Source organism: Peromyscus eremicus, chromosome 8a, assembly GCF_949786415.1.
Source record: "Peromyscus eremicus chromosome 8a, PerEre_H2_v1, whole genome shotgun sequence".
Taxonomy (NCBI): Eukaryota; Metazoa; Chordata; class Mammalia; order Rodentia; family Cricetidae; genus Peromyscus; species Peromyscus eremicus.
Genome location: NC_081423.1, coordinates 19,990,553 through 20,016,502, shown reverse-complemented (window position 1 = coordinate 20,016,502; position 25,950 = coordinate 19,990,553). Strand labels below are relative to the sequence as shown.

Below are 25,950 nucleotides of genomic sequence, written 5' to 3'. Positions count from 1 at the left end.
CTTAGAAACGAAGTAGGTCAGACTGCAGACCCAAATCCCATCCAGTCTTCTCACAAAATCTTGAGTTAAAAAAAATGGAATTGATATTGTAATAATTAAGAGGCAAATGTGTCTACCACTGGTGGCAGATAGCATTTCACTTTCATTAAGCAATATAAAATAGACACGAGAATTCCCGGCTGCCACCTTGACACACCAGGCTTTACAGACTGAATCTTAAATTGTACTATGTCAGTCAGAGCTCAGGAGTTATCAGCGTCATTTAATTAACTTTTTTTTTTTTTTTTGCAAAAACTAACATGTTAGACTAAAATATAAAAATGTAATCTCTGTGTAAACCTCCCTCTAATGATGGCCCCCAGCAGAGGCCTGAGCTGCACCTCAGAATCAGGGCATTCACCTCTCTTTGTCCTGTCCCCAAGCCTCCTCTCTTAGCTGGAAGGAAAGGGAATCCAGGGCTCCTACTACCTGGACCTAGAAGCCTCAGGAATTGGAAGTGGATTTCCTTATTCGGGGCACTTACATCTCTTCTTCTCTAATGCTACATTTCAGCCGCTTTCCCGCTGAAATTGAAATATCTGTTTTGTTCTTGGAGAAAAAAAGCAACAAACCTTTTTTTTTTTTTTTTCCTAACTCTCCTAAGTGGTGTGCTAACTGGAGTCTCTGGCTCCGCTTACAAGAGGACAGTATTGCCTATGAATTTTATGAATGGGCATAGTATTGGCTGCTACAGTGAGAAAGAATGAATACGGGTTGCGAGGATGGAAGTGAACGGGGGAAGGAGCAGAGCAAGGAGGCACGGAGCAGGGGGAGAAACTGGTTTGGGGAGTCAAAAGCCTTCACCAGGCTGCAGTTGGTATGAGCCAGGGATCTCTCTTTTGGGTGGTCCCGACTCTACCCTTAATATGCCAGTAGCAATCAGCAGCACAAGTGTAGCTGTGCTCCTTCCACACCCAGGACAGACATTATAAGTCAATCACAGAGTTCTCGACAGCTGAGCTTGAATCTGGCTTCAGAACTCTTCTACATCCACACTCACAGGAGCCATTACTAGTCAACAGGTATTGCCCCTGAGATGCAACCCATCTGCCATCACTTCATCAGCCAGAAGTCCTGTCTCACCTGTTGCCCCCTGTGTCCCCTGACAGCCACCTTGCCTGTCAGAGAATCCAAGCATTCTTGCGCACATTTCCCAGTGGCCGGGAGGACTCCAAATTCAGGGATTCTTCCCAAGTAATTGAGCCAGGAACTGTCAGTCAGAAAAGAAAAAAAAATGAAAAAGATTGCTTTTTTTTTTTTTTGGCGGGGGTGGGAGTGGGCTCCGTTATACAAGAAACAAACAAAAAAAAAAATGTTATGTTTGCATTATCATCAATTCCTCGGCTAACTGTTTGTTCTTTTTTCCTTCTGTTTTCTTTCTATAAAGAAATAAAGAGTTTAAACATAGGTAAGATGAAGAACTCTTTCCCGTATAATTTGCTATGGTTCGTTTGTTCCTTGTGTTCACTTTCTTGTTTTGTGCTTCTTGTGTAATGTTGTATATTTTTATGTACCCAATACAGTAACTTTTTTATGTGCTAATTGTGTGTTGTGGATATGATAAGCTTTTGCAATTATGAAATGCAGTCAAAAAGCAACCAAATAAGCTGACAGTAATTAGAATTTCCGGGAGATGCGAGCGCAAGATAATGAACCCTCGGTGAACCTCTGTCCCGGCTGCTCAGTGTGGTCCATAATTGGGCTAAACAGTTGAGGCAAACTTGGGGCTTTTGTAAATGCTGGACTGGGTTCACAAAAGCTTTAATGAACTGGAAACGGGTCAAAAACTCATTTTCAACTCATTAATGATTTTCCCCTAGATATGTGCTCATTTAAACACCACACACACATACACACACATACACACGTTAATTGCCAATCTGCTGATAAGAATGAATCCAACAGTTAGATACATTGAGAATTATTATGAAGCTAAATCACCCTTGAGTAGTTTGGAAGGTGTAGACCAAGTGCCTTTTGTCTAAAGGGCCTCTGTCACCGTGCTGATCCACGGTTATGTAAAATCATTTTGGTAGAATTCACATGTCGACTATGCAACGCGAATGTATGTGCGTGCCTGTGAGCACTGCAGGGAGATGGATGCAGCAGGAGTATTCTGATAGAAAAGATGCTCTTACCTTTGGGGAGAAGGACAAGGGCAACTTATTCATGGAATGAATGCTGTCTCCGCTCCATGAAACCCTTTGTGACAATGGGTCGGAATTGGACGAGAGATAGAATCAAATGACTTGGCATCATCATTCTCTGAGGAATGGCCATTTTTAGGGAAGGGGAAAAAAAAGCTCCACCTTTGTAATCTTGAAAACCCCCAAACTGGCTGATTATAGATACCCCAAGGCAGCCAAATTTTTTCAAAGACTAGAAATGTCCCCCAGAGACTCCCGCTTCCTGGAAACCCACAGACCAACCATGTCTGCTCCTCACCACAGACACCAATATGGAACCTGGTTCTCTATTGTTCCTCAACTGCTCTCTGGAAATCATGGTTAGAAAGAGGATGGGCTACCAGAAGAATGGTCTCCCCAAGCAACAGCTAACCCCACCTGTCAGCTCCTATGCCAGAGATTTGGAAAAGCCTCTTCAGATCGGGTTCCCTAGAAAGTCCAGAATTAATTATCTTGCTCATACATAGGCACAGATGTGCAGCGCCTTGATCTTCCTGAGGATCATGCCAGCTACTGTTCATTTAGTGAGAGGGTGCAGCATCTAATTAAAAAATGGCATGGATTTTTCCCTTTCTGCCCTAATTTGTTTTGCGTATATGGATATTCTCTAACGACTCAGCCAAAAAGTGAGGAGGGCAGAAAATAAAGGGAGAGGGAAGGGAAAGAAGAGAACCCAAAGTAAGCCACTCTTTGAAAGGACCTTGACTTCCAGTTCAATTATCAGTCTTAATAGCAACCCGAAGAGGAGCAGGAATTAAAGATGGCCTAGACGTACAAATAGTTCCTAAAAATAGCTTCCCAACTCTTTCCTTTTCTTTTCAATCAGGCAAGAACCCAAATGATAGTGTTTTAATTAGTAATTTACCAGCTAATGTCCACAGGACAAATACACCTGACACCAACTGTCACCATGGCCACCTTCCACTCACCTCTTCCAAGCCCCCTCCTCCCGTCATTCCAGAATATAATTGAAAACTATCTAGACAAAAAGGCCCGCACTCATCCTAGGTACATGGAACCCATGCACTGGGCCAGAAAGCAGCTCCCGCCACTAGCCCCAGGAAAGGAGGATTTGAATCATCAGCATTGGAGAGATGTGAGCACTCATTCTGGTCCCAGCCGCCATGAGGAGCAGCCCCAAGGGGAGAGCTATAGACTTTTGAGCCAGGAGGACCATTAGCAAAGATCAGATTTGATTTTGTCATTTCCCAAAAAAGAAAGCCAATGCTCACTGTTGCCAAAAGACTCACCTGAGGTCCCTAGCTGCGTGTGAGTCATGCATTTCCCGTGTCTTAATCCTGAGTTAGTTCTCCAGGTCTTGCTCCATTTTGGTCCTGCTCACGAATGACATTGAGAGGCATAGCGGAGGAAACATGCAAGCCCCGGGGTCCCACAGCCTCCTGATCTACTTCACCCACAGAAGGGATTAGCAGCCAGGGAGGCTCAGGACTCACACCTCGGTATTAATCCAGCACTGGAGAGCGGCATCTTCTCCGCTGGTAATTCAGATGCTGGATGGTGGTTTGGACAGGATCAAGTGCAGATGTTGAGCATCATGGCTAGATAACTACACTTTGCAGTAAATACCAATTTCATTTGCAAAGACGCTAGGTGACAGTCAGCTCTAAGGTCAAGAGTGGGAGATGGCCCTAGGGACCTGGTCATCACAAGCTTAGCAGATCCTAGGTTGCTCCAGTCTTCATGACCTCAGAGGTCGTGTAGAGGCATAGATGAAAAAGAGAACATCATCACAGGGGGATTAGGTTCCTAAATCCCATAAGACAACATATGAAGACAACATGGGAAATATACGAAGCTGGCATTGAGTGACTATCCTTGCTCACCAAAACAGGACTGGAGGGGGGGTCTTTTGTCAGTTAAATGAAGCAATAGTCTGTTAGTTTGATGGGAATCTTCAAATCCCAAAACAGCATGAGAAACATAAGCCTAATCATGAGTACCTGGGAGCCATAATGTGTTGAAATATAACTCAGAGTGTCACTAATTCACTAAAATGGAAAGACACTAGAGAAGGTAAGAGGCTCGCTAGGATTTTTGTCAACCTCCGACCCAAGAGGCCAGCTGCATAGTCCCTTCTTCTTTTCTCTTTGTGCTTCTCCTAAAGCAACAGCCCAGGACACAAGTACTACTTGGCTGTGGACCCTGTGACCGGCTCCCTCTACGTCTCTGACACCAACAGTCGCAGAATCTACCGAGTCAAGTCTCTGAGTGGAGCCAAAGACCTGGCTGGGAACTCAGAGGTGGTGGCGGGAACTGGTGAACAGTGTCTGCCCTTTGATGAAGCCCGCTGTGGGGATGGAGGGAAGGCTGTGGATGCGACCCTCATGAGCCCTCGAGGTAAAGACCACAGAAAGAGGGAGCCCTGTACCCCACATAGAGCCTGCTGCAAGCTGAGTAAATCCTTATAGGCTAAGACACCATTTTTTTCCTAAGACCATTTATTGTGAGGCTCCTGGGTCTATGTGGGTGCTTTTAAGCTAATTTACTAAAGTAAACTTTACCTCCCGCATACACTACTTATGGAAACATAGTAGTCTGTACCTGGAGACTTCTGGCTGCTGCCAGTCACAGAGAACCAGAAGACAGTGTTAGCTCCGTCAGAGTGCCAGCCGTAAGGGCTAGAGAGGCAACAGAGGCCATCAGGAGCTTCCACTAATGCCAGACTTCGATGTCAGACAACAGTGTGTATCTAAAGTCTGAGGCATCGTGTCCGTCATGTTGTGAAGACCCAAGAAAACTGTAGCAGCTAAGAATTGTGGGGGGTGAGGTGGGGTACTCAGTGGGAGGCAAAGCTTTTTCCTCTTAGTCAAAAGAACGCAACCTGCTTCTGGATCAGTGGTTCTCAACCTTCCATTCTTCAGCACAGTTCTGTTGTGGTGACCCCCAAACGTCAAATTATTTTCATTGCTAGTTCAGAGCTGTCATTTTGCTACTGTTATGAATCATAGTGTAAATATCTGTGTTTTCCGACGGCCTTAGGCGACTCCTGTGCAAGGTCATGACCCCTAGGTTGAGAACCACTGCTGTAGCTAGCCGCATGGCCTTGTCTTCTTCCTTAAATTAATCAGTTGGTCTAGCTGATCTCCTAGCCAAGGGACTGTCCCTCAGGAAGGTGGGTTCACCATAAGCCACGCTAAAGGGAACAAGAGGACTGAATTAGCCCTTTAATGACATAGAGTCCTTTCCCAGAATCCCCAGCCCCTGGCACAGTCACTACAAGCTGCCATGAGGTTCTGTTGAGTCTGCCTGCCTTTCTGGGCTCTGACTCAGAAAGATGCAACTTCTCCTTTTTCTTGTCTTCTGTCATTTTCTTCCAGAAGCGGGCCTAAGACTAAGTGGCCATTTGATACTTTGGGCCTTTTCACTTTTTCCCTAAAATCCCTTCCCTGCTTATCTACCATATGGCTGGCCTCCATGCTGGCTTAGCTTAAATAGTGTGGTTTCCTCTTGTTCTCTAACTTCCTCCTCCAGGCAAGACCGAGATTTACAGCTTGCCTGCCTTGGGTATTTTTCTTTTAAACTCTAATTAAATTGTCCTTGAGTTTCAGAGATTAAAAAAGGAAGAAGAAGAATTTGGGGAGGGCTGGATAGACAGATGTCACTGAGTAAAGTGTTTGTGGCATAATCATAAGGACATGTGGCATTTACGTAAAAGAAAAAAATCAGCTGCAGTGGTACATACCTGTAATCCCTACTCTGGAGAGGTATAGAGACAGGGGAATCCCTAATTACATCAGATCAGCAGGTTCCAGGTTCAGCGAGAGACCTTATGTCAAAAAATAAAATAGACAGCACCCAATATCAACTTCCGGCCTCCAGATGCATCAGATGCATGTGTGCACAAACAAATATATATGCACGTGCACACACACACACACACACACACACACACACACACACACACACACTAAAATTAAATAAATAATAAAATAAGAAAGGACGGGTATTATTTCCATGACTCCTATCCTGGGGAGTTCTTGGAATCGATAAGTGTCTATTTGAAAGGACTAAAGATGCTTGGGGTTAAAGAGCAATCATATCAGGTTCTAATTCTTGTTAGCATTTTTAGCTACTGTGCAAGCAGCCTGCAGCATGGATTAAGGATGCCAAGCCTTGTACTTGGGCACTGAAATGAAAACGCAAAAGAAATAGAAGCTGCAGTCTGTGTCTTATCAGTCCTGCTGTGACAGGGAAATGCTAGGGCTCTGTGTCCCCTGGGGGCACTGGAGTGCTGATTGGAGTCAAGGCTTAATTGGGAATTCTTCCTGGAGGATACATTTTGAACTGGGAGTTTGTGGCTAAAAGCATCCTTGTCTCTCAGCCTCATTGTCACAATTAGTTGTGAAGGGTATTTGAGTAATATACTACCAATCATTTTTTTTTTAAAGCAATGGACTTTGGTAATAACTTGTTTTCTGGAGAGAGCAGAGTCTCTGGAGAGAGCAGAGTCTCTGGAGAGAGGAGAGTCGGGGCTGTTTCCCCCTTCATTTGCAGCCCTGGTTCCTCTGCAGTTCAAGGTGATGTCATTGATTGGGGGGAATACAGCGAGCACCCTCGGAATTGAGCACAGCACAGCACAGTGCCCTTGAGAAAACGTTTGCCTTGAAAGGACTGAGAGCTTACTGTTCCGAGGATGCTCACCCATCCCAGTAAGGTCCCTGGTCCAAACACATCATGCCTAGAGCAGGGCATCCCCCATCTCCTCCACAAACCACCCTCCTGTCAAAAGAAAAAAAAAAAAAAACCACACACACATCCCATGCTTCCCCCTCCAGGTATTGCTGTGGACAAGAATGGGCTTATGTACTTCGTTGATGCTACCATGATCCGGAAGGTCGACCAAAATGGAATCATCTCCACCCTGCTGGGGTCCAATGACCTCACAGCTGTCCGGCCACTGAGCTGTGACTCCAGCATGGATGTGGCCCAGGTGGGACTCTATTTCTCATCCTTAACCAACTCCTAGGTCTTAGCCCGTAGTTCCCACCTGTTCCTGTGTGAGTTGGGAGTATGAGCTATGGATACTGATCTTAGTTTGGAGAGGAATCAAGGTGAACTAGAAATGGAAAAAAAATGCAGGACAGGAATGGGGGGGAGAAAGAAAGAGAGAGAGGGGCAATAAAAGAGAGAGAGACTGGGGGGAGAGGGGAACAGAGAGGGCAATTCTTCTCTGAGAAGCTGAGCTGGTGGCATACTCTAGCAGTGGCAGATTATAGGGTAGGGGCTGCTGTATAATTATCTCTCGTCTCCATCATTTTCAAAGATCTGAGACTGTATGGTTTAGCATTACATGTCAATCAGAGCTTCCCTGTTAATCTGGAATGATTGCATCTTCACTATATAAACCTCCACTTTGTGTAGTAGTTACCAGAGCAGAGCCCTCCTCAATCATCCTCCAAAGTGTGTGTTTCATCGGGTCCCTTAGAGTGGCAGAGACCACAGGCTCCTCAAATGTGCAGCATTTGTTCAAAGAAGCCGGCTTGTATGTTCACCCTGCCTGTAAGAGTCTTTTCAACCCTCGGTCAACCTCATAAATTTTAGCTCAAATTCCCCAACAAACTGACAACTTGCTACTGAGATTTTTATTTCAAATTCCACAGAGGAAGAATGTATTTGACTTGGCTCTGTTCGCTTCTTCTTCTTTTTTTTTTTTTCAAGCACTCAAGTTGTAGTTTGTTAACCAGCCTGTTCTTTGTCTGTTCTTGGGCTAGGGCCACCTTCCAAGCCACATGGCTGCTTTTTTGCGATTTAGACAAATGTGTCTTCTCCAAATGAACACAGCCTTCTCTGACCCATAGCTTGGGGAGCTGAGTATGGGCTGAATTGCCTTGGTCCCTTATGCGTTTATCTATCTGTTCCACCACATTTGATGGCTGCAGCCCTGGCTAGTCATCTGAGGCTGAGAAACAGGGTTGTGGATGGAACTGGCAGGACTCGAGTCAGGACAGATGAAATTGAAGGAAGAGTTTGTCACATGCTCCTCTCTTCTCCATCATAAACAGCCAGCTCAGGCAAATAGTTCAATGAACTGTAAGGGTGCTACAGTAAGTGTACTACTTAAAAGGCTAAGTCGGTGCTCGGGAGATGTCTCGGCAGTTAAAGGCACTTGTTGCTCTTGCAGAAGACTTGGGTTTGAGTCCCAGCACCCAAGTGGTGGCTTACAAGGGGATCCGACATACCGTTGCCCTCTTCTGATCAGGCTCACACATGGTGCCAACATACATTGAGGGAAAGCATTATATAAAATAAAGTAACTATTTTTTAAAGCTAAGTCTTTTCTCCAAATGCATAAAATCAATATATTAGAGGCTGTTCTTGAAATGCCATATCATGACAGGTTCGTCTGGAATGGCCGACAGACCTTGCCGTCAACCCCATGGACAATTCCCTGTACGTTCTGGAGAACAACGTCATCCTGCGGATCACTGAGAATCACCAGGTCAGCATCATCGCAGGACGGCCTATGCACTGCCAGGTTCCTGGCATTGACTACTCACTCAGTAAGCTTGCCATCCACTCTGCTCTGGAGTCAGCCAGCGCCATCGCCATTTCTCATACTGGGGTGCTCTACATCACGGAGACGGATGAGAAAAAGATCAACCGCCTACGCCAGGTCACCACCAACGGGGAGATCTGCCTCTTAGCCGGGGCAGCCTCTGACTGCGACTGCAAAAATGACGTCAATTGCATCTGCTATTCGGGAGATGATGCTTACGCCACAGACGCCATCTTGAACTCCCCATCCTCCTTGGCTGTGGCTCCCGATGGCACCATCTACATCGCAGACCTTGGGAATATTCGGATCAGGGCGGTCAGCAAAAACAAACCTGTTCTTAATGCCTTCAACCAGTATGAGGCTGCATCTCCGGGAGAGCAGGAATTGTACGTGTTCAACGCTGATGGGATCCATCAGTACACCGTGAGCCTGGTGACGGGGGAGTACTTGTACAATTTCACATACAGTGCCGACAATGACGTCACTGAGTTGATTGACAACAACGGAAATTCCCTAAAGATCCGCCGGGACAGCAGCGGCATGCCCCGCCACCTGCTCATGCCCGATAACCAGATCATCACCCTTACCGTGGGCACCAATGGAGGCCTCAAAGCCGTGTCTACACAGAACCTGGAGCTTGGCCTCATGACCTATGATGGGAACACTGGACTCCTAGCCACCAAGAGTGATGAAACTGGATGGACCACTTTCTATGAGTAAGTAGGCTTTGGACCAGTCTCCCTAGCGCCCTCCCCCCTGCTCTCACTGGTATCCGGATGGACCATTCACCGTTGCTTTTAAAATTGCCTAGTCACGTCTTCCTAACTTTAATGATTTCTTATAGCCCCAGGATATTCATGTCCCTTCTCCTGACTCCTAAATGATTTGCTCTATCAGGCCTCTGATATCGAGCATCCTCCCTGCTAGCATTGGGAATTCCTGTTGTCTGCTGCCGTTCAAACTTCAGGATATTGGACACGCACAGCACCTGGGAGATAAAGTGCTGATTAACCCCACTGATTATTCATGTTTGCCATGGGTGCGGAAATTAGAAAGTAAGAGGCAGGGTCCCAGCGGGGCCTCTGTGATTTAACAATAGGTCCAGCAACACACTTGATTGCACAGACAGGTAGATAAACTCTGAATTTCCTCTTTAGCAGAAGCAGATCAATACAGATAAAGTGCTAGGTATATTAAAAGATGTGAGGGCTGGTCATATTTCCTCCAACAATTATCTCATACTTAATAGTTCTACCGTTTGTTTTGCCAAAAAAAAAAAAAAAAAAAAAAAAAAAAAAAAAAAAAAAGCTGTTTTCCCTAGCTCCTGAAGCAGCTTTGGTCAAGCAAGCCTGCTGCCGCAGGTATTAACCTAAAAGTTGCTGGCTGGAGGAGGCTGCTAAACCTGAGTCCCCGGTGACCTGCTAGAGACTGAATGGAATTTACCAGCCTCTGGGCTTTCTCCACAGCAGTGAGCTGAGGGAGCGTTATGCATTAGGAGCCCTGGCTTGCTTTCTGTGTCTGTGTTGCTGCTAGTTGAGAATTCAGTAAGTTGGGGAGGGGATGCCACAGAGAGATAGGGGTAGGAGGGATAAGAGAAAGAAGACTTCATTGTTGATTATGCTTAAATCAACGATGTTCGCTTCCTGTGTGTATGCCGGTGGGTTTGGGAGAATGCAAAGGAAGCTATCGCCACCTGCTGGAGTCTTCCTGCATTGCAGAACTGCTTGCCCAGGCCCTGACTTCCCCTTTGGGGAAAGCTCTCTGTCTCCAAGGACTGAGCAACTTCGCGTCCTTCCAGGTGCTGGGACCTGATCACACTTCACCAACCAACGCACTTGGTAGCTGTTGAGTCTCCTGAATGAGAAGCAAAGGCTGGGGACAAAGAGGCCCTCCTGAATTAGCCCTAGGTTGCAGTCCAGCCCCAAAGTTCGTTCAGATGTAGGAACCCCACAGACATGGATTCTTGATTGGAGGCAGTTTGCTACCAAAGGTCCGCAGCTGAATGAAAACATACATGTGATTGTCAATTTTTTTAAAGTGTTTGTTCAGGAGTTATGGTGAGACTAAATCACGTTTTCTCTATTAATTTGCTACACTTCAGAATGTGAGTAGATTGGGGCTGGAGAGAGGGCCTAGTGGTTAAGAGCACTGACTGCTCTTCCAAAGGACCTGGGTTCAATTCCCAGCACCCACATGGCAGCTCACGACTGTCTGTAACTATAGTTCCAGGGGACCAACACCCTTACACAGGCAAAACAACAATGTACAATAAATAAATAAATTAAAAAAAAAAAAGCCGGGCGGTGGTGGTGCACACCTTTAATCCCAGCACTCGGGAGGCAGAGCCAGGAGGATCTCTGTTGTGAGTTCGAGGCCAGCCTGGGCTACCAAGTGAGTTCCAGGAAAAAGGCGCAAAGCTACACAGAGAAACCCTGCCTCGAAAAACCAAAAAAAAAAAAAAAAGGAATGTGAGTAAATCTAAGGATCCAGATCCCCCATTGTGGAGATTCACATGGATAAGTTTTCCTCAGGCATCCTAAAAAGATGGGGCATTCTTTTGATTTTTGTTGTTGTTGTTGTTGTTGTTTTAGCTTTTGTTACACATGGTCAGAAGATTGTCGCTTTAAAACTCAGACACAAGCCACACTTCCTGTCAAAGATATCAGGTCCAGGTGAACAGCACACAGTGATTGCAGAAGTCTAGAGAGAGGGTTGGGGCAACAGAAATGAAACACACACACACACACACACACACACACACACACACAGAGGCAGAGACAGAGAGAGACAGAGAGAGATATGGTTTATGCTTCAATGAGAGCTTTCCCTCAGATCCAGGAAGCCCCAGCCTTGGAATTAAGATTTCCCCAGTTGCGGGCTATTGAGTCCTGACAGAGTATCCTAGGCAAGGTCCACCTTTAGAGGGAATGACAGATTCCACAGTCTTCCACAGGAGAAAGTGTGGCTTACCAGGACGTTCCTGGGCCTCAGCATCAGAAAGGCAGTGGTATGGATGCCAGCTCTGACACATACTACCTCACTGGCGTTGGACAAGTTTCTCAACCTGTCTGAGCCTCAGTGTATCAGATGGTAATATCAGCTGCACAGGAGCTGTGATCATTCACTGAACTAGCATATTTTCAGAAACCAGCAAAGGCTGGCGTTCAGAAGCTCAACAGAAACTAGATGCTAACAGGGAAGTAATAAAGCACAGCTATGTCTCCATTCCCTCCTGCATAAAGAAGGATGCAAGCGTTAGGCAGGGACTTAATTTCAAACAGTAGGATTGAGGGATGCAGTTTGCACTTGGAATGCTTTGGTTTGTATCCCGCTCTCTTACCGCTCTATGGTCCCCATCATAGGGTCATAGTATACCTTAGCAAACCGGAGTCTAGAGGTGTAGAAAACATAACTCCCCTTAAGGTCAGGCCCACCAGAAGAGAGAGCTATGCTGTGTGCTCTGCGGTTGTGATCATGTCTTCCTCCAAATCCAGCCAGCGGGAAAACAGCAGATGACATGTTCTAGATGCTGACTTCCCCTGGAAAGAAGTTCGGCAGTTATCTTATAGAAAGACAGGCTCTGAAGTCTCCCAAGCTGGAATGAGCCCTTCTGGAGACAGTTACATTTCTGTCTTAGAAGGTGGCTTTTGGAGAGCCAGTCAACATGGAGATGTCAGAATTGGGCTTCGGGTATCCCCTGCCCTGCTGCCATGCTCCCAGAGTAGGGGAAAGCAGCCTTGTTTACCTTTGCCTTTTCGTCTGGCATGAGGTGTGGAATTTTGTCCATTTTGTTCCCATCCAAATCTCTAGTGCTTTCACCACCAGCTTGCATAGAAGAGATGTTTGATGAACGTCTTCTGACTATGAGCAAGTCAAAGGCCCCGTGGCCACCAAGGTCCTACCAAGTCCATCAGGCTGACACGGAGACCCCATTGCTGGTCATCAAAGCTCTCGCTCCTGAGAGCAGAGAGGTTTCTGCACAGAGAGCTGAATCTGCAGATCTATCCTGGGGAAGCAAGCAAAGCTGTGGGCAGCTGCATCCCCAGTGAAAGTCAATCTGCAAGCCAGAGAGCATGCTTTCTCCCAGCAGCCTGTGAAATGTCTGCCCTGTCCTCGCTGCCTCCCCTGGAGAAGCTCTATTTCCTCCTCTCAGAAGGATGGACCACAGCCTGCCCATTGCAAATGTCCTAAAATACAGAGCATTGAATTCCAAATCCTGCCTGGGTCCCAGAGAACACATTCAACACAGTCCCTGCCTGCTGGATTCTGCTGTTGAGTCCATACAAGACACTCAGAGCCCGAACATTTTCATTGCTTCACTCTCTTATTCTAAAGTATTTTTATGCTTCTAAAATATGAAGGGAAGCTACAGTTACTAAAGCATGGGAATATTCAAAGAAGAAAACAAAATTAGTCAAAATCCCACACAGAAAACACTGTTAATATTTATATGTCTATATTTTCAGAAATGCTGGTCTACATGTAAAAAGCCATGTGCTAGGAAGGGGTATTCTCTGTTCTTCCCTCTTCCATTCGACTCTGTTTCTGTGTGTGTGCTCATACACACATGCCCGTGTGCCAATAAATAGGAATCCACGCTGTTCATTTTGACAGCTGCCTAGGTTTCTGTCATATATATAGGTAATTATTTAATAATCCTTAATCACTGATCCTTCACGATAGTTCTAACTTGTCACTATCATAAACAGAATCTTTGGACCCCCCCCCCACACCTGAGAAACCATTGCTTTAGTAAGAAAAAAGAAAAAACAGAGGCATCCCCTTTGGCTTAGAAAGCCTGGGTCCCCTCCACGGTCACAGCAGCAAGCCTCTGAGGGGAAGGTGCTATCTGGATTTCCACTGCACAGCACTCTAGGCAAGGGAAGGGGCAGAGACAAGAGGCTGGACCCCCAGCTCACTAAGCTTTCTGTCCCTCTCGCCACCTTTACCCCACTGGTCATGCAGCTTAGCATCCACGGAACTTGACTGTTTCCTCATCTCCCTAAAGATAATAGTTCCCAGGGCACTCCAAGTCTGGTCCAGGTCTTCATCCCAAGTATCCCAGCTCCCTCCATGTTTTATCAGTAATTTTTCTCACTGCTCCCCCATGGACTGCCCCTCCATGGACAACCTCCTTCACACATCCTGTACCAGCTCCAGGACCTGTCACTCAGAACCTGCCAAGTGGGTTCCTCTCCCCAGTCCAGAAGGAGACCCTCCTCCAGCTAGAGGTCTAGCCATGTGTCCCTTTTCATTCTCTAAGCAAAATTCACATTGCTCCACCCTCCTCCCCATCTCTCCTGAGTGTGAAAGCCCATGCAAGAGAGTTGAGAGGTTTCTACATGCAGACCATGGGAAGAGCCATTTTCCTCACCTAAGGTCTAAGGAGCCTCTAGCAATACAGCGGTCTTCTAGGGAGGGCAAATACTCTCCATCTGGAAGTAGCAAAACCAGAACCATCTGCAGAGAAACAGGTGAAAACAACTCATATCCATAATGAACTCTCTTCAGGAAGCTTGTAGGCAGCAAACTCGATCATGGCATGCTCAGACATGGATGCTGAGGACAACTGAGATCCAATGAGTCTCCCAGCAGGCTAGGGTATCTGAGCTTGGTTTCTTAGGGACTATATGACCAAGCGAGGTTTGTAGTGCTCAGGCCAGAATATGGAGGTGGCAATTTGTCCCAGGCTGACTTTGAGAGGTCTACAAGGTGATGAGTGGAATGAGGTGGTACCATGCAAAAGACTAAGGCTCAGACATTCTCAAATACCAGATTTTGATTGGATTGGATGAACAACCAGTGGGGAAAACAGTGTGGTTTAAGGGCTGGGAAAAATGGGTCGGTGATTAAGAGCACTCACTGCTCTTCCAGAACACAAGTCCAGTTCCCAGCATCTACATTGGGCAGCAAACAACTGCCTGTAACTCCAGTTCTCTTCTGGTTTTCACGGGCATGAGTGCACACACCCCACCACACACACACACACACACACACACACACACACACACACACACACACACATTTAAAGGCTTGCTCAGCAGAGGTGAGACAAAATAGAGTGGATAGTTGGGGAGCATTGACTTGGTCACTCTGTGGAACACATTAAGAGCAAAGGATGCTTACAAGTAGCTATCCCCACTAGCTCAGAAAGATGTAGTTAAGCCCGCACTGCTTGAGACCAGGGGACTGGTTTCCATTGAGGTGCAGTCAGTGGTATCAAAGGTCTCAAGAAAACCACAGCATTGTTCCTCAGGACAGGTTGAGGTTTGGGTTACAGCAGGCCTTCAGTGTGGAGCACCATCCAGGGACCCCCACCTTCCAGTCTCTGCCCCCATGAGTCTGGCCTTCCTGTGGGTCTGAATGTCAAGGAAACGTCTGGCTCCACGGGCTGTGCTTCCAGCTAGCATTTCTCTCCTCCAGCTATGACCACGAGGGCCGTCTGACCAACGTGACCCGTCCCACGGGGGTGGTGACCAGTCTGCACCGGGAGATGGAGAAATCCATCACCATCGACATTGAGAACTCCAACCGTGATGACGACGTCACTGTGATCACCAACCTCTCTTCAGTGGAGGCCTCCTACACAGTGGTGCAAGGTAAGGCCCCAGCCCAACACCCCTCTGCCCCGAGCTCATGCCCAGCGGCAGAGCCAGCAATCCCTCACCTGAGAGAACTTCTGAACATCCAGAACATTCCTCGGCTTTCTGTCTTACTCAAATGTCTACAGCAAACCCACTCTACCAGAAAACAGTCTCAGGGAGGGGGGAAAAAGAAAGTGAAAATAAATCTCTCAGATGCAGGGAAACGTCATACCCTCTCACCAAAGGTTTAATTATCTGGAGAAACCCACGTGTCTAAAAACACCTGATTTTTCCCCAACTACTTTCTTCCTGTTTCTTACCTATTCCCTTCACCCTCTAAAAACCCAACCCATGTCACTATTTTCTCAAGTACTGTTTATTCTCCAGGGCTACCACTGGGTTTGGGTTTCATCGTTCCATTCTGATTTTCTCTTGCAAACATGCTCTTGAGCAATCTCTTGCCAGGACCCGGATCCCCGAGGTCTCTGACCACCCGTTGTTTTTGTTGTATGCAGTCCAGGGCAAGCGCAGGGGCTGGCAAGAAACAGCATTTTACAGATTAATTTTTTCTTTTAATTAAGATATAATGTCGGTGGGCTCGCCAGTTGTCAGAGGATAAAAGTGTCCTCTCGGCAGATAAATGATGACATTTCTAGACTATTATCCCTCGGCAAAGCCTGTTTCAATGGCTCTATTTCCACTCCGCCAGATGATTAACGATGTAGATTGTGTCCTTCTGCATGATGGCCAGAGTCACTGAATGACAGGTACAACCTTGCTCGCTCCCCCAAAGCTGGCATCTCACAGGCCAGCCCAGCCTGGCTCCTCCACCCAGATGATGAGGACACAGCGTGCCTATGAAAGCGGGCTCCTGCTTGTGATTCTTTGATACAGGAAAAGGTCAGAAGTCTGATTGACTGGTGTAGATTCTATTCGGGAAGATAAACACACATTATCAGCCCCCACTGACTCCATCTACCTCACACTGTGTGTGTGTGCTTCCCAAGTTCTTTGGTAACACAGTGATGCGGGCAGAAATGGTGCCATGAAGAGACCAGAGGTAGCTTTTTCTCTTCCCTGTCCCGATGAACAGTGGACTTGCCTCGCAGTGCCTCTGACCTGTGCTTAGGCCATCAACCTTGGGTTAGACGATAGGCCAAAGGGGAGGGAAAAATTGAAGTAGTTTGCCTTTCATTTATTTTTTTTTCATATAAGCTAAAATATATATGTTAAAGTTCAGGGATTTGATTGACACAAATTGTGTAGGCAATAGACATCTTTAAATGTTTAAATGTGCTATTAATAGTCTTCAGTGAGTAAAAGAAAAATATCACGGCATAATTATTTCTGGAGTGCCACATATTAATAATGTTTTCCTTCCCATGGATCAGTAACATCTCTGCTACTCACCTTCCCATTGTGTGTGTGCTAATTGAAGGCAGCCTCAGACTGACAGCTGCAGAGTACCATGGAAACCTGTAAAAATAGGGGTTCTATTCTCTCCTGACTAATCGAGTGGATAATTTCTCTCCCCATCCCCACCCCCACTAACGTTCTTCCAGATCAAGTGCGAAACAGCTACCAGCTCTGCAATAACGGAACCCTGCGAGTGATGTACGCCAATGGCATGGGTGTCAGCTTCCACAGTGAGCCCCACGTCCTGGCGGGCACCATCACCCCCACCATTGGGCGCTGCAACATCTCACTGCCCATGGAGAACGGCCTAAACTCCATCGAGTGGCGCCTGAGGAAGGAACAGATTAAAGGCAAAGTCACCATCTTCGGGAGGAAGCTTCGGGTAAGCAGGTCATTTCTTGCCCTGCCATACACTGGGAGGGGACAGGACCCTTCTTCACACTGCAGAGGAGAACGTTAGGCCTCCAGAATGCCTTTCCACTTTCAGAAGGTGGGAGATGTATTCCTCTGGGTTTAGGACAAAATCCCTCCATTTCCCAAGACAGCGATCCCCGTGGTAGATTCACAGGGTGCCTCAGCTGGAGAAGGTATTGGTCTTCCTTTTGCACCTGCCATCTCCCGCCTCAGCTGTCACTATCTGGACAATGCAACACAGAAGTCAGGCTGGTGCCTACCATGTGCTTTTCTAAACACTAGAAGAACCAAAGTATAAAGTGTGTTATTCACAGCCAAGGAGGGATGCTCTTCTGGAAATGCAGACACAGGATGATCACAGGGTGTGTGCAGACAGATCCCTTGGGGATACTGTGTGGTCACAAAGGAAGATGTCTGCTAGCTAGCCTGACGAATCAGGAAGGTATCCCAAGAGGAAGGAACAAAAAATGTGCAATAGGAAGTTTTGACCAGCCCTAACTTACATCTTTGAAAAGCTAACAAAAACACATTTATTAAGGGCATCCATGCAAAAGCTAGCAGAAACACACTCACTGCAGATAGCTATGCTATGGGCACTACATTAAATGCTTTATTTGTGCTACTGTAATATTTTCAATAGCCTGTTGGGATCTCAGGTGAGAAGCAGAGGTTCAAGGAAGCTAATTAGATGTCAGGACATAATAACTAAAATTCAAGGCTAAGCCAGGACTTGACCCCAGGTCCACCTCTCTGTCTTGTTCACTGGTCGGTATTCTTAGCCACAGTCCCACACATCTTCCTATTTAGATGATCAAAGCATGATGGATCCTGTTCCTGTCAGTTCTCGTCACACAGAGGGACCTACTCCTACCGTGGTGACAACCCTTCTCCCAGGGTGAGGAGATGATGGCCAGAAACCTGTCTTCATCATATCCAAAGCATGTTTACTGAGCACTTAGGGCCAGGCCCTGTGCTGGATACTTCAGGCAGATGTCACACAGGCAGAGCGCTGACCTTCCTGCCACTTGCATCCAGGGGCAAGGGGCATGAAAGAGGAGACAGCCAAGAAGTAAACTAAGAAAGACCTAAGTAAATCGCAGGTCAAGACGGGCCCGAGGCAAACAGTCAGCCACAGAGTGAGGCAAAATCAAAACAATGCTCCAGAATTCCTGGGAGTAGAAGACAGGACCCGCAAACATGGGTCATAACTCCAGAAGCCCGGCCAGCCAGGTGACCTCCCTGCAGAGCCAGGCCACTCCATATTAAGATTCTGCCTTTGTCTGGCTAGAGTTTAATTCTCCACATTAGGTTATCAGCAGACTCCCATGTTTTTTCTTCCTCTGCTGATATCTGCAAAGTTGCAAGCTGCAGTATCTTCCTGAAGACAAAAATGGAATAAGATTAGTGGCTAAATCCTTAATGACTGGATTCAGGGCTGTGTAATTGATTTTTGATATGCTGCACTGTAGAAGTTGATTATAAGTAGTAATCATGCCTTTTCCTTGATAAATTAGTTATGCGTTTTGACTAAGTTTTCAAAATAAAGATAAATGTGGCCCTAAAATAAAATGGCAATAATCCCAACTCTGAATATTAAAATTCTTAATAATGGTACTTGTGGTAATTAACAGAAGTTAGGCACGCAAGTCTTATAACTGAATTTCTGCCAGGGTTAGACTTGCTGGCATCATGTTTATGCAAATCAAAACACAGTTTTATCTATCAACACCTCAACATTTAATTGTCTGGTGTTCGTTCCTGTAACAATAATCACAAATCCATTTAGCTCTCTTAAATGAAAATCACTATGAGATTATAACAGGTTGAGTGGACTGAAAATGTAATTTGAAAATGAGGGAGAAAGCCTGGAATTTATTTGCATCTCATTTATTTTAATTCAGTTCATAAACTGTTTAGTGAATGAAATAAAAGAAACTCCTGGAAACTGCTGGGGGGCGGGGAGCTGTTGTAAGAAAGGTGTGGGGGAGGTGCTGAGCGAAGTGTTTTTGGGGACTTTGGCTTGGCCTTCCCTCCCTGTGCTTCATGAGTTCCTTATAGGAGCTTTGTAGCCCCTAAACTAGCGACATCTGTCGGCCCCTATGGCAAGCAGGCTGTCTCAGTCCATGATGATCAGGATGTTGCAAGCGGCACAGCATTAAGGAAAGGGGGCTCACACTGTATCAGCCAGGAGCAGGTAATCCATGGCACAGGTAACAAATAGGCCCTGACGTTTCAGAAGCTTACCGCACCACAGTCCAGACAAGCCGCACAGTGACCCATGACGACTAAGCCCAGTTGCTCTATGTTGGGATCCTACCACATCAAACACACGTGTCCCAGAGACTGCTGTAGAAGAGGAAGAGTTTAAACACGTCAAGGGAGCTTAGTGAGCTAGCCTGCATGTCAATGCATCCATTCCACACACCCAGGAGAGGACAGTTGGGTGAACCCCAAGGGAGCTTGGAAAATGACTTTTCTGATTGCCAGGGAGAAACCAAAAGATTTGGGGAGCCCGAATCAGGTTGCAGGGTTGAGAAGAGACCAGGGAAAGTTTCAGGGAAGTCAGAGTCAGTTCTGAGGAGCAGCAGAAATTAGCTAGGCAAAGATACAGGAAAGAAGTTTCCAGACGAGAGAGAGAGACACCCTCAAGAAGGCCAAGATACAGGGGTGTGCGGGGAGAAGCAGTTCAGAAAACCCCAAAACTCATGAGGCCTGAGAAAAAAATAGCCAGGGCCACATGGAAGGGAATATTATGCTAGGCCGGTATTTATCCTGAGAGCCGTGGAGAGTTGTCCCAGGGCTTAATTAGCAGAGTGATGTGTGGGGATGTGTGGATTAGAAAGATCTCTCCAGCTTCCCTGGGTGCAGAGGAAGACAGACGAGGAGGAGACGAGGAGGAGACCAGGCAGGAGGAGAGGGACAGCTCAGAGGCTGTTACAGTAATGCAAACTAGAAACTGGTCTCCAGCAGGGGAGAAAGGGAGAGAAGAGGGAGAGGCCTGGGAGAATCGCAACACGCATGATTAATAGGATTTGGCAGCAAGTCTGGCTGCCGTGCCGTGCTGACTTCCAAGAGGCCTTTCACGTGACCATGTAGACCAGGAAGGCTGTGCCAGACTCTGAGCATGATGGAGAGAGGCCAGACACTGAAAGCCGAAATAGATGTGGGCAGTAGGGTGACCCCAGCCCTGCCTTCTAGGATGAGGAGACCAGGAAGGGAGGTGAAGATGTGGCTGGTCACAGCAGTGCCACAGGTTCTTCCCCAGGGACAGCGTTTGGAGTGAGTCTAGGGAGCCAGGATGGCAACTGGCAATGTCACAGGCTAGACCAGATGGTCTAGCCTCTCCCCAGCACCAGCCGTCTCGTGAGTCTGACCACTTGGGGTTGTGAGACCAGGCTCTGAGTGGTCCAGTGTTGAGAGGTGTCCAAAATTCCCAGCGAAGAACTTTCCTGTAACAGAACAGCCAGTGAAGTCCTAACCCTTCCCGGTAACCTGTCTTGTCACGGTCCTCCAATCAGAGATATGTCTTAACCGTTGAAAGTGCCAAACATTCCTCCTTGTAGACTGGGAACATGTAAGATGATGTTGGTGCTGTAGACAAAATTTGATGGATCTGTTTCCTGCCCAGGGTCAGGCGAGGCAGGAAAGAGTTTCATCATGCCTCCCCAAAGACTTGTCTCTTGAAAGAGTACCTCCTACTGCTTTCCTCCACACCTCTCACTGTCCTCTCTGGTATTTCAAAAAATAAAAAACAACTGCTTCACAGCATCTCTCAGCTCCATGATTGCTGGGACCACGTCACATTACCACACTAGTGACAAGTGTCCTGTGGGAAGATGTGATAAGTACGGCCTCTTTAGGCTCCACTTGGAAGATGTTTACCACATAAATTCTCCGCTACCCCAAGAACGCAGAAGTTGGAAGCACATGCCCCCACCCCCAATCTGTCCAGAATCTTTCTCTGCAACACATATTCAGGATAGCAAGATAAAGGGGGGCATGCATTGTCTCACGAAGTGGGCCTCCACAAAGGGGGAGCTGACCTAGAAAGTCCAAGATGTCATCAGGTTCACATTGCTCTCTTCTCTTTCCCACAGCCCCTTCCCCGCTCCCCAACAGTATTGATTTTGGCAATTAGCCTAATTTTCTTGTGCAGTAGGCTGGTGCTCTCTTCACATGGTGGGGAAAAGAAGACTTGGCCAAAGTCTTACATCATCTCAATTTGGTAGAACCAGAGGACAGAATCTCTGAGTTAAAAAACAAACAAACCAAAAAAAAAACAAAAAAAACACCAGTCCCATGGAGGAACTGTGATTGGTGGCCCCAGTCGCTGGCTAGGGTGATAGTCCTGTGATTGGCCAGGCTCAGGTCACATGTCCAAACCTGACTCTTGTAAGGGAGTCATGTAGAATGAAGAAGGTTTGGAAAAAGAGGGTCCTCTACCCAAAGGAAAGGATGCTAAACTAAGATAAAAAAAAAAATCTGCACCCTCCATCCCTCCAGAGCCTGGCCATAAGGCAGACTAGAAGCCCTTCTCCTCTGCCCAGTAAGTCTTTCTCCTAGGCTCCTGGGCGAGGGGACCAAAATGAACACTTCCATTGCCATCTACAACCTCTTCTTTGTTCCTAGCAAGAATTTGTACCTGATTCTCTCTAAAAACGAGGGCACATGTCACTAGGGGTATTTCTTCTTGATTGTGATTTACATAGAGATTGCAAATACAAGAAACAGCTCCATGGGTAGGTATGAGGACAAAAGAAAAATTGCTTCTGAGATAATCTTCCATTGTGATGCTGGTGTCTGTGTTATCAGCATTCCAATATGAAGTGGGAGTTAGTAATTTTGTTTGGGTTTCCATATCATTAATATGACACCACAGTCACATACTGGTGTGCATTACTTTTGTTTATGTACCAAATCACTGTGCGTCTGGAGCAAGGGGTGGGGTGCCTGTGTGGGGGTGATCATGACCTCCTGAACTCAGTCCTGTGGAGGGCCCGCCCAGGCAGTTCTGTTAACATACTTCTATTGTCTGGAAAGCCTGGATTGTGTCCCTCCATGCCATGACACATTCATTCTCCACCTGCCTCGTGTTTTCTTTTCCCAGCATCCACTATAGTCTTGACACACTTACTAACCACTCTGTGTGTATTTATGACCAAAACAGACGAGATCCTGTGCGACCTTGACAACACGGTGATGCATCCAGACCAGTTTGCAGCACCTTGAATTTGATTAGCTTAAATTACACATAATTTGAAGGGCAAGCCTCTGCTCACATTGAACCATGAATTCCCTAAGCAAACAGTACTTTACTTTTGGATAATTTATTATATTAGGAAGTCATGATTGTTGTGTTTAATATTTGTTTTATTTTTTCAATTATGTGTATATGAGGGGCAATATGTGCCATGTGCCCTCAGAGTCCAGAAGAGGGTATTGAATTCCCTAAAGCTGAAGTTACAGGCAGTTGTGAGCTGCCCAACAAAGTGCTGGGAACTTGATTGACCTAGGTTGTCTGCAAAAGTAACACATGTTCTTAACCATTGAGCCATCTCTCCAGCCCGCTTGTTGGTAGGTTGTTTGTTTGTTTGTTTGTTTCAGAACTCTCAAGTTTATTTGGGGGGAATGAGTTTGTAGGGTATCCACCCCCAGTCTCAGAATGCAGCCCCCAGGCTGTTAATTCCTCTCTGTCCCTCGTCTTCCATGGATGAGGGGACAAGGGTCAAGTGAGCTGGAGGGCATCTGGACCTAGTAGAGTAGGAATGCAAGACCCGGAAGTAGAAAGCAGAGGAGAGAGAATAAGGGAGCAGGGTGGTAGATTTAGGGCGGCTATGGTAGGGAAGGGCAGCTAGCATTGTGGACAATCTGAGCCAAGACTGGAGGCTGTTGGCATGGCCCTGTGCCCACAAGTGTCAAAGGTAGGGCATTTCTTGCAATTTTTATTGTTGTTTTTTAAGACAGGGTCTCGATATGCAGCCCAGGCTGGCTTCAGATTGCCAGTCCTGTAGTTTGAACCTCGCAAGTGCTAGGATCACAAGCATATATGCACAAGCAAGAATTTACTATTTCGGACGGTATGGTGTTGCTGGAGAATTTTTCTCCAGCTCCCGCCACCAAGTCCCGCCAGTCCCAGAGCCCATTTATAAAATAAACACACAAACTCTTATATTATTTAAACTGCTTGGCCATTAGCTCAGGCCTGTTATTGTCTAGCTCTTACTCTTATATTTAGCCCATTTCTATTAATCTTTACTTTGCCACATGGCTTGTGGCTTACCGGTACTTTACATCTTCCTTGTCCTGATGGCGGCTGGCAGTGTCTCCCTCTCCGCCTTCCACTTCCCAGAATTCTTTTCCTTGTCCCGCCTATACTTCCTGCCTAGCCAATGGCCAATCAGTGATTTATTTACTGACCAATCAGCAACATACTTGACATACAGACCATCCCACAGCACTTCCCCTTTTCTTTTCTTAAAAAGGAAGGTTTTAACTTTAACATAGTAAAATTACATATAACAAAACAATTATCAAGCAAGAATTACAGATACAATATTAAAGAAGAGATCCTATCTATCTTATATTTGTGAGTTTAAGGTTTTATATCTAACTTATCTTTTATTATAACTAAGGAAAATTGTAAGTATCTAGTCTTTAACCACATCAAAGACCTCAGAAGGATATAACACTGCCTGAGAAATGGGAGAAGGATATAAGCAACTTTTAGGAGTCTTGTAGGGTAGACAGAGACAGCTGAGCCTGGACAGTCATCCAAAGTTTTCTTGTAAAGTTGAGGCATCTGTCTTCAGCCCACAGGCCTAGAGTCTCTTATTTACTTTTCTCTGTGTCCTGTAGAATGTCTGGCAGTTTTCTCTGCAAAGCAGGAACCTGAAGGACCATTTTGTCAAGCAAAGTTCAGTGGTCACCTTTCTATGGGTCCTGCATGTCCAGTTGATCAAGCAGTCCAGGCAAGAACAGTTTCTTGCCCAAATGGCTATTTTTGTCAAGGTGAAGATAAACTCCATATGGAGTGTTTTCGATGCCCATCCTCCTCTCTGAAGTAAATCGGTGCTGTCAGGAGCAGACATGTCTCACTGTCCAAAAAGTCTAAACTTTTAAAACATTTTAAATGCCATATTCTGTAGGTCTTTGAAGTGTTTGAAGACTACCTATCTATCTGAAATATATCTATGTATACCTAGAAGACTTAACTAACATGGCTACAAATATTATCATAGATGACTAACTATTAATCTATTTTTTAATTATCCATTACAATTTTAAATGAGTTACATAAACATAATACCTCAAACAAGAATAGAAATATATATACAGTATAACAAAATTAAGTTTAAATTTGTATCAATAAACTAAAATCTATAGCAATGTAAAACATTTTAAACAAGTTGTTACTCTTTAAAAGTAGGTTCATTAATCTATCCTTTCATCCTATCATATCTAAACTATCCCCTTTTTTTCTTTAGAAAGAGATTGTATTTATAATCAACCTGATTTAAATAAAAATACTGTTTTTTCTCTGTCCCACACCAGAGGGCTCTTCTGATTTGGGACACAAGAATCTCTTAACCATTTTTTTTTTTTTTTGAGCAATATGTCTGGGTTTAGAGGGGGAGTGAGCCAATACCATCTCTAAAGCCAGCTTGGTATATTTGGGAATTTGGGCGTAGCTTCTCTTACTACTTCCTGCTGGAGGGGGGCGCTGTATCTTCTGGAGACAGAAAGAAAATTTTAGGATCATGGAGTAGTCCGTGAGGCTGTATATCTGAGCCAGTTGACTTGAAACCATTCTGGATGTTGAATCATCTGGGCCATGGTGTCATTGGAGACCTTTCAGGGGGTCTTGGCTGGTCAAACCTGATGTATCTTAATCTGGAACAAATCCATAGTCTCTGGCTTTCTGTGGAAACAAGAGCAGAGACTCTTTTCCAAAGCAACATATCCTTATATCCAAATTTTGAAGTCAAGGTACCTTTAAAATATACATTTTGGCATAACTCAACAGCTTTTACAATCAAATGTTTTTCTGTAGTTACGAATATCAAAGAGAACATAATCCAGATTCTCTGTGTGGTAGTCATCTTTACGTGGCTTATTTTTTATACTACCTTTACTGTCTCTTTAAATACTTTATTTTTTAAAACTATGTATTTGTTTCTATAACTCTATATATCACTTTTTTTGTCTCTTTCAAGCCTACGTATCTTTTACATACATTGTAAACTATTACATCTGAATCTGTCTTATTGTGAATCTCTTGCCTTAAACTGCAGCAGCTGTGGCTGCTGGCTCCGCCCACCTCAGCTTCCCAACATGGCTACGTTTACCGCCAGCTCTGGGAGCTATCATGGGTCTATGCTTTTATCCAAGCAGCGTGTAGCCCAGAAACTTCTTTTTTTTTGTTTTGTACTAGCAAAGGCTAAATCCACCACATAGCTTAATGTGTTACTTGCAGAGGCCTCATTCCTACCATACTGCAGGTCGAGAGTGCACACTAGGAACCCGCCAGTAGCTCAAACCGGCAGCTGCCGCTCATTTGAGAGAGACAATTAGGAAGCTGTTTTTAGTTCCGTTTTAGAATCTTTTTTTCTAAGTTTTTAGGTGGAAACTCTTGCCACCACGTTGGACGCCATTTGTTGCTGGAGAATTTCTCTCCAGCTCCCGCCACCAAGTCCCGCCAGTCCCAGAGCCCATTTATAAAATAAACACACAAACTCTTATATTATTTAAACTGCTTGGCCATTAGCTCAGGCCTGTTATTGTCTAGCTCTTACTC

At 45.7% G+C, this 25,950-nt stretch overlaps 1 protein-coding gene across 6 annotated transcripts in view; it reads left to right on the top strand.

The window, feature by feature from the left end:
* The window catches only part of Tenm2 (teneurin transmembrane protein 2), a 942,842-nt gene that overhangs the window by 889,465 nt on the left and 27,427 nt on the right, over positions 1-25,950 (top strand). For 5 of the 6 annotated variants that reach the window (XM_059270357.1, XM_059270356.1, XM_059270355.1 and 2 more), the window contains 6 exons: positions 1,427-1,447; positions 4,351-4,583; positions 7,022-7,176; positions 8,584-9,458; positions 15,166-15,341; positions 16,889-17,124. In XM_059270357.1, coding sequence (XP_059126340.1) covers positions 1,427-1,447; positions 4,351-4,583; positions 7,022-7,176; positions 8,584-9,458; positions 15,166-15,341; positions 16,889-17,124 — 1,696 coding nt within the window. The remainder of the gene's footprint in view (positions 1-1,426; positions 1,448-4,350; positions 4,584-7,021; positions 7,177-8,583; positions 9,459-15,165; positions 15,342-16,888; positions 17,125-25,950) is intronic. The other variant, XM_059270358.1, reaches the window with a different exon arrangement.